This window comes from Brassica oleracea, chromosome C8 (genome assembly GCF_000695525.1).
Source record: "Brassica oleracea var. oleracea cultivar TO1000 chromosome C8, BOL, whole genome shotgun sequence".
NCBI classification, from domain to species: domain Eukaryota; kingdom Viridiplantae; phylum Streptophyta; class Magnoliopsida; order Brassicales; family Brassicaceae; genus Brassica; species Brassica oleracea.
This window is the reverse complement of record NC_027755.1, coordinates 30695754-30710754: the sequence shown is the minus strand read 5'-3', so window position 1 is coordinate 30710754 and position 15001 is coordinate 30695754. Positions and strand designations below refer to the sequence as shown.

The following is a 15001-nucleotide window of genomic DNA, read 5'->3' as shown; positions in this document are numbered from 1 at the left end:
CCTTAAAACATCACTTAATATAAGACCAAGGGAGTATGAGAGTTAAGATTCGTAAATCCTTGAACAATTGAATTTTTACACTAAATTTTGGTAGGACTTGAGCACAGGTAAATGGTTTTAGTAAAAAAAACTAATAGAAATGTCTACCTTGAAAATTATCTTTAGGTCCTTTACTGTTTAAAAAGTATCATTTGTAAAATATCAAAGAATATAATTATATAAAACCAAAAAAAAAAGAGAGGGCTATTAATAGACTATACATACTAGACATACTCATTGAAGACACCATCTAAAACTATCCTGGCTGATGATCTTCTCCTATCTTAAGACGTGGTGATATTGGAGTAGGCCGGGCTGAGAGAAACTATGGGGGGAGCGACGTGGTTCGAAGCAGACGGGACAAAGAGAGGAAAATGGTCGGAAGAGGAAGACCAGAAACTCGTCGCCTATATCGACGAATACGGCATCGGTGACTGGCGTTTTGTCCCTCACAGAACTGGTAGTTCAATTCTTAATCAAAATAGCATTTATTAATCAATAAAAATACTAAATTATCTAACATACAAAACCCTAAGCTATAATCTCACCTTCTAAATACTAAAATCTAAACTCTAATCAATAACCCTAAATTTAAATATATAAATATTTTTGTAAATATTTAATGAATACTATTTTGAATTTTTCCGTTTATGGTATTTTTTAAAACAAAAACATGATTTAGTACTATTGGAAGAAATTCCTCATAATTATGTTTGTTATTTTCTTAACAAAACTTGATCTTCCTCATAATTTAAAAAGCTTTCTAACTGACAAACCTTTATTTTCAGATAGAAAAGGGAAATTTCAATACCTTTTAAGTAAATCACTGACAACTGCAGCAAAATATGATCTCTATACGAGAGATTAAAAGTAACGTCGAATATAAAACGTTAAATAAGCTTCTAATTAAGGATACATTTAATCAATTTCTTTCAATCATCGCTTATAATTTCTTTAATCATTGGGTAATTTTTGTAAATATTGTGATTCGTGAACGTTCCAGTACTAATTAATCTTATATTTTTGATCTATCAAGGCTTGCTGAGATGTGGAAAGAGCTGCAGATTAAGGCGGCTTAACTATCTAAGGCCTGAGGTCAAGAAAGGCAAATTAACTCCTCGCGAAGAACAAGATATTGTCAATTTCCATTCGGTTTTCGGGAACAGGTACTCATCAACAAATATTCCCTAAATAGTCAAATATATTACAGATTTGTCAAATTCACAATTTCATGTGCATATTATATATATAGAGTATATGTATATATAAAATGTATATATATATATATATATTAGGGAACTGGTGGTACGGGCATCAGCTGTGTTTTTAGGGCAGTGCTTCAGTTCAAACCCTACACTGGCAAGGAGGCACCAATTGTAAAAACTAAATGTCGCGAGAAGCATTATTATTTATGAATATATTGTTAACACTTCTGAAAGACATTACGAGGAATAATACAAATTTGATCGAATAGCATGTTCTTACATCATATTATTTAAATATTTAATTATTCATTTTAGCAATCGTAAAGTGTTCAAACTATTGTAAACTATTAGACAAAGAAAAAAACTATTGTAAACTAAGATTTCAATTTTTTGGTTTTTATAGATACATTTAAATATATCTACATCCGGGTAAGTCTGTGAAATAATATAGCAGAAATTACTGTAAATTATATGCAAAATGATTAGTAGGTTACATTATATATTCCTAATACTTTTTTGTTAAATAAAATTTATATTCAACTACAAATATCTGTTGTAGGTGGGCAGTCATAGCGCAGTATATGCCGGGTCGATCAGACAACAACATTAAGAACCATTGGAACTCTTGTCTAAAAAAGAGACTCAAGAGGAACGGAATCGACCCAATGACCCACCAGCCAATCATCAACCTCGCCGTCAAAACACCATCGTTCAACACAGATTGCGGCAGCTCTTCCTCCTTGACGGCTAGTCCATCTTCTTCTTCCTCCTCATTATCCGGCTCGGCCCGTCTCCTTAATAAGATCGCCACTAGTATCTCATCTAGACAACAAGGCGTCGAAAGGATAAAGGACATAATGTCGGATCCGAGAATTACATGCATAAATGGTCAAGCAAAAGAACTTGAAGAGTCGAAGAAGGATCATGGGAAGATTTTAGCTAGTAGTGATGATCAAGAAGATGACTTTCTGATGTGGGACGAGGAGAAAGTGAGGCGTTTCATGGAGGAGATTGGTGTAATGGATTTAGAGACGAATGGAGTCTATTAACTCTAGTTCATCACCACCGTAGGGTGTTTATGAGACTGGCCTACTTTAGATCATCTTTTTTAATGAATGTGGTTTAATTACTATGTGATATATTTATGTTCCTCTTATTATTCTATTTGGCTATTTGCACGTTGTGACAAAAAATAATATTTTTTAGCAAAAGAAAAAAAAAAGACAGAATAATATTCATGTACCGACCAAGAGAATATTCTTAGAACATGATTGACCCAAGCCTCGTAATGGGGTTTGGGGTTCTTAGCTTCTGTTAAGAAACGGTTCTTAGTTTTTCTTAGATTTTAATTAAGAAAAGCTAAGAACCATTTTTTAAATAAGAGATATAAGAGCCGTCTTTTAACCAAAAAGTGTAAAAAAAAAGTCAAATCATGAGTTAAGAACCCCAGCTAAGAGACCGGGGTTAATCATGCTCTTAATGTCACGTGGTGGGAGCAGTGAAACAAAACAAGAAACTTCATGAGTTTTCGATGATGTTAAGGGCATGATTAACCCCGGTCTTTTAGCCGGGTTCTTAACTCATGATTTGATATTTTTTTTGTTTTTTGTTTTTTTTTTAACTTTTTGGCTAAGAGACGGCTCTTATATCTCTTATTTAAGAGACATTTAAGAGACGGTTCTTAGCTTTTTTTAGTTAAAATCTAAGAAAAAGTAAAAACCGTCTCTTAGCCGAAGCTAAGAACCACAATTAAGAGACTAGGACTAATCATGGTCTAATGTGATTTGGATTTGATTGTCAAGAAAATGATATGTACTCTTTTTTTCCATGCATGCATTGCTCTGTATCGGTTGTAAAAAAGAAGGAACAAATAGCAAATCATGGTATACTGGTACAAAAAAAAAAAAGAAAAAAAAAGCAAATCATGGTATACTTCTCTTTTAAATATAAAGTATATTTATATATGTTAAATTTTTTTCCTCATACTTCATATTTCAAATATAGTTTACAAAAAAGACAATAATTTTATTGGGATAAATGATAATTGCTTCCTTTTCTTTTGTTCTACTCTACACTATATGTAATTGATTTACGAAGTTGGTGTTATTTTTCTCTTCTAATAAACTATTTGATATTATCCATTTTCAAATAATTATTAAATATTACAAATTATGATATCCCCTAGACTATATTTGCGAAGTGATTTTGTCATGTGTCCTTTCTATAATCAATTTCACAAAACAAATATGACATGGCTACGGAAACTGATGACACGGCTTCCAGAAAAATATGACATGAATAATTTCATTTAATGTTAATTTATATTTTTGGTAAATTTATTAGAATATGTTAATAATTCATATATTACATTTAATATTGATATTTATTTTTGGTAAATTTTTTTAAAATATGGTAATAGCTCATACATCATCTGTAAAATAAATATATTCATATATAACATTTCAAATTTCGAAATATTATTATTTTGTATTACTAAATCTTTCAAAAGTTTCTACAATTTTTTAAAAAAATTTATATATCTAATCGTAAGATCATTAGTCTTATATATCTACAAATTTTATAAATATTATTTAGGTTAAATATTTGATAATTATACAATTTTATATTATTTTTATTAGTTTTATACAAATTGATTTAATATATATCAAATCTATATTAAATATTAGTAAGAAAATAGGAAAATTTATAATATATAATAAAATTTATTATTAAATATAAGTTAGATTAAAAAAAAAATTTACTGCACATAGTGCAGAAAAACACCTAGTACTTATATGTATAATTACACAGTGTAAACAATTCTTTATCCATTTATAAAATCCACCATAGAGGTTCTATCTATGATACACTAGTAAAAAACATCGCTACAGCCACGTGAATTTTCGTGGGTATGACCAAGATTTTGTGGCTATACGGAGCAGAAACCACGAAATGCTACGAAACGTAAAACGTACGTATACGAGCGTAGCAAAAAGAGCGCGTATCAAAAATCGTTGCAAAGTGCCATGTTTTGCTACGAAACTTTTCGCGGTCAAGCTTGCCACGATTTGAGCAACTTGCTACGGTTTGATACGAAATGTAATGTAGCAACAGGCACGGTTTTGCTACGGTTTCTTTCGTAACATGTTGGTTTGAGAAGCACTGCTGTTGTTGTACTGAACACTGCCAAGGCCGTAGATTGTACCCTTCTTTGTCTTTCCTCTTTGCAAAAGGAAAGGAAAAATAATCATAATCAAGCATTTCCAATCACAAGCACCATAACTAACTAAGACAGTCACAAGCATTTCCAACAACTAACTAAGACAGTCACGAACATTTCCAATAATTAAATTAGACAATCACAAGCATTTCCAATCACAGTTGTTGAATAACCAAGTATTAAACCAGTAAGCTGAAATAAATAAAATGAGGATGAGAGAAGAGATGACCTTGATGTATTCTTGGTTGAGAAGATAGTGCTTTGCATTTGAAGCAGCAGTGGAGTCGGTTTGATTGTCGCCAAGTGGAGATCCATCTTGTAACATCTCTTCAACGGCTTCCTCAACCTCCAGCACTAGTTCCTCTGTACGTTCGTTTAGGAAGGAGCCATCTTTACCCGTGTGAGTCTTCCTCGCAAGGGCTGTGTATGAAGGTGGTTCATCCAAACCTTCATCAACCATCTATAAGAAAGGAAACAAATGGAAGTTAGACAACACTTAAGGCAAAAAAAAACTATGAAAAAAAACTCAAGGCAAAACTTACAATATTATACTCAATGTTAAGGAAACAGCGTGGGCCTGCACCGTGCTTGTGCATCTTCTTTCCAACTGGAGCAGACTTACGAGATTTTGCAGCTTTTGCACTCTTTTTTTTCGCTTGCTCAGTGTTGTACTTCTCAACCATTGTTGCCCAGTGAGCGTCTGACATGTAGGAAGATTGCCGGTTATCTCTCCTTTTCTGGCTGATGTGGCCACATACGGTAACCAGAGTTTGTTTCTTCCATTTCAAGTAGATTTCATCATGGAATTGGTCCTCCCAGTAGTAGTGTTGCTGCAAAAGAACATAATATAAGTCATTAGAGTTAAACACTGATCGTTACTTATAGTTGAAAAAGGGAAAAGGAGAGGGAAAGAAGCACTTACAATGAACACATGCCACCACTGATCCTTCTTCTCAGGTGGAACGAATGGTTTGATATCACGATTGTTGTTAATGTTTGCAATGTGATAGAACTTTCGTGGGTTTGCTTGCTTATATAGAAAAAACCTTGCCACGTTTCTACCATGATTTGCCACAATATTTGCTACAATTTTTGCTACGAATTGCCACTAAATTTGCTACGGTTTTGCTACGATTAGTTTCGTGGAAAATATTAGAATCTTTTATGTGCCCAACCAGACAGATGTGATTGCACTGAGAAAGCTTGTCACGAAATTGCCCACGAAACATTTTTGTGGCTTCAGTTTTTTGTATTTATCTGCCTTATGTGCAGGATTGGATTGATGGGATTTTTTTTTCGGTGGGCTAGCCACGGCTTGCTACGATTCTGTTCGTGGCAAGCTTGTTTTTTGGTTTTTTCTTGCCGACTAAGATAAAATAATAATATATGTCGATACCCACGTTGAAAACGTAGCAAAACGTAGGAAAAAAGTGCCACATATATATTCGTAGCAATCTTTGCTACGTTTTGCCAGCAAAGTGCCACATTTTCTTTTTCGTAGCATATTGTAGGTACATCATTGCTTTTACGTTTTTGCCACAAAATTCGCGTGGCATGTTCATGGCTGCAGCGATGTTTTTTACTAGTGATACCACATTCGGTAGATGAATGGTTTTATCCGGCCATGTCACGACAAAAGCCTTTACTTATATATATCACATTTAAAACATATAAATATGGAAACTTTTTTAACACCAATTTTCATTTAACTTAAAATTCCCACAGAAGTGGGTTCATTATATATAGAAGCTACTGCAGACAAGGTTTGTTTTGTCAAAGAGTCAGAAATTTTATATTAATTTGTATACCTTATAATTTTTACAAACCGAACTCTGTACCTTTGCAGTGGCAAAACAAGAATTTTTTATCAGGTGATATATATCTCTACTATATAAAAAGAGCTAATTTGAAGGCCAAAGAGGGGTGCCACATAGGCAAAAAAATTCTCCACCAATCATTTTGCCATGTCATCACGGTCCAGCATTCATCTTGCAGCAAGCAAAGGTTTAAGCTCATTCTTATTATTTTTCTTGCGGTCCAGTAGTCATCTTGCAGCTTCTTCTTCGCGAACCCTAGGCGCTTCCTCCGACATCAAGCTCTCAAAATCAATTGTCTATCTTTCTCCTCCGGAATAACGCCTGTATCCTCATCAATGAAAACACTGAGCCCAACCTTCAATGCTCCTTAATCACCCTTCAAGACGAAGCTTCGTGCATCCCTCCTAACCAACGATTCCGATGGCTCTTCAAGTAACCATCATTACTCACTCATTAGAAACGTCCAACTCTCTGTGTTCCCCTCATCAGAATATTTATATCCCCATCAATCTTCTTCTCAGTCGCAAAATTTCATTGACCCATTCCTAATAATACCATGGCTACTCGACAGTAAGACACCACTGCCAATGCTCCTGCACTCTTCTTCAGTCAAGTGGCTGTCACAGGATCATCCACTTCGAAGATGCTGTTTCTTCATTCCTGAGAAGCTTGCAACCATGCCAAAGGAGACATATTGTTTAGCTTTCTGATATAAATCAATCCAGTATCCATCGCTTATTATTGTCTGTTCACCATATAATAGGCATGCTTCTTCTATATATTGACTAAAATAGTACTTTGATCTTATCTATAGGGTATTGTGGCACAAGGTTTCATTGCTCAAAACCGTCTCGAGTGATATGAAAGTCGGCTCAAGCATGGCTCCATCTACACACTCCAACAGCAAGGCTATGTTCCGTTTAGCTGATCAGAAGCGTTTTATTTTCCTTACACACGACTCTGTCCTTTCAGGGTCTGAAGAAAATAGTCTCCCCAATTTTGTTAGACCGATTCAGAATGCACTCCTTTATAGATTTTGAAGCCAATTGTGATCTCAGAGGTGATCTTCATGGTGAGTTTAGCCCAGATCCCATCAACTTACTTCTCCTTGCAAATTCGCACTATAACTTTGTCTCTGTTGTAGATGTTGCTGGCCACCTTAGGTTGGTTGATGGTCATCCTCTCCATCCACGTCCAGTATTATGTATTACGTAAGGCGCAACTTTCTGGAAAGTATTGGCCCATTTGCAGCTTAAAGAGTAAGAAATTATTATTAATGGCTTGAAGTGTAATATAACATGCAGTTCTTCAAAGGTACATTGTCTTATTTTCTCATACAAAGAAATCAGTGACGCCATGTGTGGTTTTGATAGAATTCTTCAAATCAGTGAAGGTGGTTTTGGTAGTGTTTATAAAGCCATCATTAACGATCCAACTGCAACTGGTGGAGATTCTCATTCTGTTCCACTTGATGTCGCTGTTATGAGATTCAAACGATAAATTCAATAGGTATGTATGTCATTGGTTATGCATTGGTTATGAAAACAATAGTATTCGAACTTTGTCCAGTAAAAAAGTTTATGTTTGATATTATTGATCATCTGTTTCTACTAAAAGGGCACAAGCAATGGCTTGATTTAGTTATTGGGCGTAGTTAATGACTTAAACTTAGTGTGGCTCTTAGGATATTGCTCAGAGGACACAAAGAGTTTTTTGCTATGGAAACAAAGGCTTGAGACCATGCTCCGTGCAGCTCAAGGATTGGCTTATTTGCATGAACTCCAGGTAAATCAACAAAGAATCTGGTTTTACAACAGACCATTTTCATTGTTTTATGCATTAACTAGATGCATGTCTCTTGAGCAGGTAATATACGGAGACTTCAAATCATGATACGTTTTTTCGATGATGATTTTAATCCAAAATAATCAGGCGTTGGTATGGCTAAAGAAAGGTATTGGAGACAATACTCATTTTGTTACTGCAGTAAGTAACATGTCTACCGTCTCTCTTACAAATTTAGAATATTATTAGTTACTTCTTCAACAAGTAACCAATTCAAATTTTCCGTTTTTCATGATTCTCTCAAGAGAGTACCGGAAGAAACGACTATGCATCTCGGGAATACGTAGAACCCGTCATCACAGGAACCACATCGATGTAAATATCTTTGGAATTGTTACGTACATGATTATTGTTGGTCTTCGCACACTCAAGAGAATGAAAAGATTCTTTTGGAAAGGATCAAACTATTTTGTGTTAATATATATTATATAAAGCTTTGGAATGATAGTTGACTTTGAATCTATGAAACAAGTATTTTTTTTTTGCTATGGTTAGCAGAGTGGCTAAAGAGAAACCCAAACATCGCCTTTGTCGTTGAAATTCTTTGTAAGATCATTTCGGAATCAAATTCCAAAGATATGAAAAGTTCTATTGGAGAATTTACTAAAAGGGTTATGAGTGCAAAAATGATTATTTTCTATATTTAGAATAGTAGAGAATAATTATGGTTTTCTCTACCTTATTTTACAATACAAAACGATACGTTAAGTGTGCATTAATAAGGATATTGCATCAATTATTTCTCACCTAAACTCTCTATCTCATCTATTTATTTTGGGAATTTTAAAAAGTCTGAAAGACTCGCATCAAAAATTCTCAAATCAAAGAGTTTATATACTGTATTCTAACCATTTGTTTTGGAAATAATTAAATTACTGTTTTGAGAATTAAAGGCTCCCAAATGGTACCCATTTCGCTATCATACATACGGACATACCAATATGAAGATGTATATCTGAATATAAACGCTGCTAATCTTAACCAAAAACATAATACTTTTCTAATAAATATTTATTAATACAATAACATTTTTATAAAGATACACGCATAATTACCTTTTTTAATTAAACTTTGTTTTTTTTTGCTATTTTTGGTACAAATGTTAAGAAACACAAAACTGTGTTTCCTACGAAGGTCGAAGAAATCAAACATATCTTATGTTTATGGAGAAATTTGAAATGTTCCAATTCTTAATCCAATTGTTTCTATATAAAACCAAATTCTAAATTTTGTGTTACAGCATTAAAGCAACTGTAGATTTAATTTTCCGCTACAAAGACACTTACGCTGAATACATTCTCTAATCAAAATGAAACTTGTTTTTAAATACATATCAAAATGAAACTAATAAGTTCATTCACATATAAATACGTCAATACTGCTATACAAAATAAATATAATTACAAATTATTATTTGTTGAATTTTAAACCACAAAATGTAACTTCACCAAAAATACAATAATATGTTTTTTATAAATATAGATTTATCAATATGGTTAAGTTACAATAGATTACGATTACATGCTTTTATAATGGTTTGCGAATATTTACAACCACATACTATACATTACTACACTATTATACGGAGAAAATAGTTAAAAAAATATAAATAATACACAATACATTTAATATATGTAAATCACACGTGCACCCATCAATACTTGAGCATCAAAATAGAAAAGCTGAAATATGTTAGTCACAAACATCCATCTTATTATATATATAAGTTAAAAGCCAACTTAAAATTAACATGTATAATATTTAATATAAAAAAATTGACATGAAATATATAATAACTATTCTAAAAGTAATATAAAATCTTAAATAACAAAAAACGTTTTATAAAATGTAATTTTTTTTAAAAAAAAGTATTAATTCAAAGAATCATGTTTATTAAATTAATATAAAATAGTACACAAAAAACATAATTATTTATATAAAATTAAATTGATACCAGTGCAAACTTATTGGAAAGCTAACATCAAACAATTAAAGAAATAAATTATAATCGAATCTAAACAACATTCAAAATTATTTCAATAAAATAGTGAATGTATTTATGTTGTACTATGGCAAACTCTAAAATAGTTTGTATTATAAATTGTTTCCTTGATTTCAATTTTTCATACAACAAATTTTATTTTCAAAATTTACAGACCAATAATCCGCGCGTATCGCGGACAAGAACCTAGTATACTTTAATATTTGTGAAAACACTAACTGGGTAAACTTTTAAATCAATGTAAATCTAATTTTTAAAGTAGATATTGTGAATGAGTTATGGTAATAAATTTATTTATAATATTTAGTCAATTCAAAAATAACTATTTTTGAATAATTAAATTTAATTAGAAAAATAAATAACAATTTAATTATTTGAGAAAAAATTAAATTGATTTTACACTGCTTTTTTATCAAATATAATTATCTTAAGATCATCCAAAATCAGATACATATTTAATTCAAAATCTCAAAATAATAATATATATGTTAAAATATTTTCTATCAGCTTCTGAATAAAAATATATTTATTTATTTATAAAGTATTTTTTTAAATAAATCTTTTTAATTATAAATAATAGTTTAATAATTTTTTATATAGATTAATTTAAATTCGTATAATATTTTGAGCATATTTACTTTCATTAATTAACAAATGTTTTGAGCTGTTAGATCTGCTTAATCCATTTTTGTATCGCTGGATCCAATTGAACTATTCTTATTTCATTTGATCCGTTGTTAGATCTGTAGTGTTCGATATACTTTCTTAATTCGGAGCGTTTGACCTGATATTTGAATGGAGTGGACATATTTATCTTACATTATACGTATCTTTATTTTATTAACATTAACACACAACCTTAAAAAAAATCGTTAAAACAACCTTTTACCCCGAAAACAAAACAAAAACCCACTATTATGGCCACACAACAAAAAAAAAAACACTATAATCAAATATTGGCATCACCTTGTGTCCTCTGACATCGTGTATGTGTCGATATGTCGTGCGATGTCCAAAACTGATGTCGTTACGACATGTAAAACGTCGAAGTAACACAGCCACGAGGAAAACGCGCCTCGCTATCAACTTCGTTACACATTTATTCACGTGGATAGTTATGCTCCCACTTTATTGTATTATGACACTAGGGATGTCCGCGCTTCGCGCGAAATATTGTTTTATTGTTAATAAGTATGAGTTTTCTGGATGATATAATTATGTAGCCGTCTTTATTTGTTAAAAGTATTATTTGTATTTTTACTGTATTATGTAGTAATAAGTGATATGTTAATATATTTTATGTTTGTTTTTTCAATAATGTGTTGTCGTGTATATAATAGTATTTGTTAATGGTGACGTGAGCCTCTCATATAAAGCATATTTAATTTCAATAATTTTGCATTTATATATTTGTTGATTCTAAGATTAACGATTTCAGAGTCAAAATTATATTTTATTGTATTTTTAAAATTTTGAACATTATTATTTTAAGATGTTTTTTGCCATATCTCTATATTTTGACTTTACCTATCACCATCTTTGTATTTCGTTTACCTCATCGGTGCTTCTCCCAGGAATGATTGTTATGTTTTGGAGTAGAGTTCTTATTGTTTGTCTTGTCCTGTGAGATTATCTCATATTTGTTGTATCGGGTCTATGAGTTCCAAGTTGTGCGGTTGTTTCTCACTGCATTGTAGGTTGTTTCGGTCAATATTGATTGCTCCTCTTCTTCCTTAAATTTTGGCTGATGTCGGAGACTGCATATTCTTGGGTTGGGTCAGAGTTTAGGCGTCGTTGATGTTTTTTCCTTGTCGTTGGCTTGACGTCGATGGTCTCTGCTCGTCTTGGTTTTAAAATTTTGTTTTTTTTGTGATCTAACTTCTTTTATCTCTTTCATAGCTTGAGTACGGCTCTACGGTTTGCTAATTTCATTTTGTTTTCCATTCCCTCGCTGTTCTCTCATCTCGTTGCAGTTTTCATTGCTGCTCGCATCTCTAGTAGCTCTCATTTCTGCCATGTTTGCCACTCTAGGTTTGGATAGTGTTTTCCTCCATGTATGCTCGGTGGGCTTGGAAGGTTGTTTATGGTATCAAGTTTGAGCTCTGGTTTCTCGGTGGTTGGCTTCCATTCTCGCTCCCTCAGGTTGTTTCTTTTCTTTCCATGTTTTCCTTGGTATAGGCGTACGGAGTGAATCTCATGGAGATTTGGTCATTTTTATCTAGAGTTTTGTGGTTCTTCGCTGGCATAGGCGTCTTGCTTTAATTTGTGAGGTGCTTCTTACCTCTTAAATGGTGGCTGGGCTTTTGGGGCTTTAGGCATGTGCCTTCCTACTTCGTGCTGACTTTGACATTTTGGTCATTATTTTTTTTTCTTACTTTCTTTTTTGGTTCTTTGCGTTGGTACTCTATCACACACATTTGTGTTCGGAGGATTGCTTTGTCTCGGATTTTATCTTTTTGCTTTTTTTTTCTGACTTCTGATTATTTTAGCTAAAACACTATGTAGTAAGATGAGATAATTTAGTCTTCATTCTTAATCTCTTTTCAGTTTCGGACCTTTATTGAGTTAGTATTATTATGGAATTTTACCTTTTTTGTGGTTGTGGAAGTTTTAGGTTTAGACCATATGTTGTGCTCTAGTTTCTTCTTCTTAGTTTAGTTATTTTATGATTTTTAATAGTGAAATAAATATTTAATTTGTAAATTAAAAAAATAGAAAATAGTAAAAAATAATAAATAGTGAAAGTTAATATTATTTTTAGTTGTTCATAAATTAAATATTTAAAATTATTTATATTATTTTACTTATTTCTTTATTCATCTTGAATTTTACTGACCAATAAAATAATTATCAAATTTCATATAGATATTCTTTATTTTTTAATATAACAAACATGTGAATTTTGATGAAAAAATAAAAGAGGACACGTGGCAGCAAACCCCCCTGCCACTTGTCAGAAGAAGAGAAAATGTCTACTTTATATATAAAGATTCCATCGGTAATTTTTTAATATAACAAACATGTGAATTTTGATGAAAAAATAAAAGAGGACACGTGGCAGCAAACCCCCCTGCCACTTGTCAGAAGAAGAGAAAATGTCTACTTTATATATAAAGATTCCATCGGTAATTTTTTAATATAACAAACATGTGAATTTTGATGAAAAAATAAAAGAGGACACGTGGCAGCAAACCCCCCTGCCACTTGTCAGAAGAAGAGAAAATGTCTACTTTATATATAAAGAAAGATTATTGAATTGAAAGTACATTTTCTGGAATGGGTTAATTATTGATAAATTGACTATAGGGCCAAACCACCTGAGCACTGGGTCCACTGTGAGTAGGATTTTGATCACTATAGAATAATTGAATCACTCTTGTAAAAAATAAAACCTAATGAAATATTGGCTATAAATTTTATAAATATTGGCTTGAAAATATTTAATATTTATAAAATTTCAATAATTAGAGTGATTTAAGATAATTATTATGATTTTAGCTAAAATAAAATCTAAAATGAGACCGAAGTTTTATCTTTTAGTTAAGACAATCTATGAGAACACTTTACAATTATAACAAATTTATTAAAATTTACTATTTAAAATAATTTTAATAATAATATATTTTAAAGTGTATTTTACAATAACATATTTAATAATACCATGTTTATCAAAAACATGTTTTAAAAATATATTTAAATAAATAGATCATTTGTATTTTAATAAAAATTACTCCTTCACTGAATACACTCTTTTTAATAATTCTTGAAAAAAATAGTAGAGAAGAAGTAAAAACATTCAAGAAGGAGGTTTTGAAGAAAGAAATGGAAAAGTTTTTTAACAATGAAAAATGGTTAGTTTTTTTTATCTTTGGTATCTTAACACTTTTTTTTTTTGAACACCAAATTGATTAACCATAGAAAGAGTTTAGTACAAACGAGCAGTGCGCAAGGCATTCTTTGCCAAAGAATCAGCCAGCATGTTCTGAGCTCTAGGAATAAACGAAAAATGCAATAAAGGAAAAAGACGATGATAGGAACTCGATATCTGATAAAACTCCATAGAGCTCCACCGGATAGGTCTTCGAGTTGATAGATGTAATAAGCCCTTGAGAGTCGGATCGGAACCAGACTTTGGAAAGAAGACTATGCTTTGACGAGAGGAGGGCTTCACGCAAGGCAAGTGCTTTGGCCATTAACGGCGAGGAAATTTCGGGGAGAAACTTGGAACAGCTGACACGTTCATTGCTCTGAGTATAGTCGAAGAGCCACCCTAATCCAGCCGCTCCTGATTCAAGAGTCCACGACGCATCAGTATTACATAAGACAGTCCCGGGTGGGGTCGTTATCATTTCGACCGAATGGGTGTGGCTTCCAGATGATACTTGTGTGCCGTTATGTTGGGCTGTCTGTCATTCCCGTGCAGCAGCTAAAGCGTGGGAGAGTGTGTTCTGAGCCGAGATGTGACGATTTTCAAACACCAGTTGGTTGCGTGTGGTCCAAATGAACCAACATATCCATGATGACAAGTTCCCAACAATTCCAGTAGGTGGCACACATACCACCTCTGAGGCCTCTTGGATAGCCGCCTCTAAGGAGTGGCATGATGCAGAGTCAAATGGAGCACGGAGAGGAGCTAGCGTCCACACTTGAACCGCAAAAGGACATTGAAAAAACAAGTGCAGTGCAGTTTCCTCTACCCCACAATGGGGACATGTTTTGGCTGCCGTAAGACCACGTGCTGCAAGATTTACACCAAGGGGAAGAGCTCCTCGACAGAGTTTCCAGAGGAGTGTTTCCTCGTGCGTGGGAGTAGGTCTGTGAGATTTTTGATGTTCCTTGATTGCCAAAAAACCTGATTTTACTTAATAGGACC

The 15001-nt window shown here is 32.6% G+C and overlaps 1 protein-coding gene and 1 long non-coding RNA gene across 2 annotated transcripts; both read left to right on the top strand.

The window, feature by feature from the left end:
• The first annotated feature begins 321 nt into the window (after positions 1–321).
• Positions 322–2327, top strand: LOC106311171 (transcription factor MYB122-like). Its single transcript, XM_013748396.1, has 3 exons — positions 322–499; positions 1076–1205; positions 1804–2327. The coding sequence occupies exons 1-3, from the start codon at positions 367–369 to the stop codon at positions 2291–2293; spliced, it is 753 nt and encodes a 250-aa protein (XP_013603850.1). The 5' UTR covers positions 322–366; the 3' UTR covers positions 2294–2327.
• Positions 2328–7864: 5537 nt separating this feature from the next.
• Positions 7865–8498, top strand: LOC106311506. Its single transcript, XR_001264036.1, has 3 exons — positions 7865–8066; positions 8214–8267; positions 8372–8498. It is a non-coding gene; the product is annotated as an uncharacterized LOC106311506 (long non-coding RNA).
• The last annotated feature ends 6503 nt before the right edge of the window (positions 8499–15001 follow it).

Bases quoted from the DNA above. Each gene is read 5' to 3' on its own strand.
- LOC106311171 (XM_013748396.1), top strand. From the start codon at position 367: ATGGGGGGAGCGACGTGGTTCGAAGCAGACGGGACAAAGAGAGGAAAA. The intron at 500-1,075 runs GTAGTTCAATTC...TGATCTATCAAG, and splicing joins TTTTGTCCCTCACAGAACTG to GCTTGCTGAGATGTGGAAAG. The intron at 1,206-1,803 runs GTACTCATCAAC...TATCTGTTGTAG, and splicing joins CATTCGGTTTTCGGGAACAG to GTGGGCAGTCATAGCGCAGT.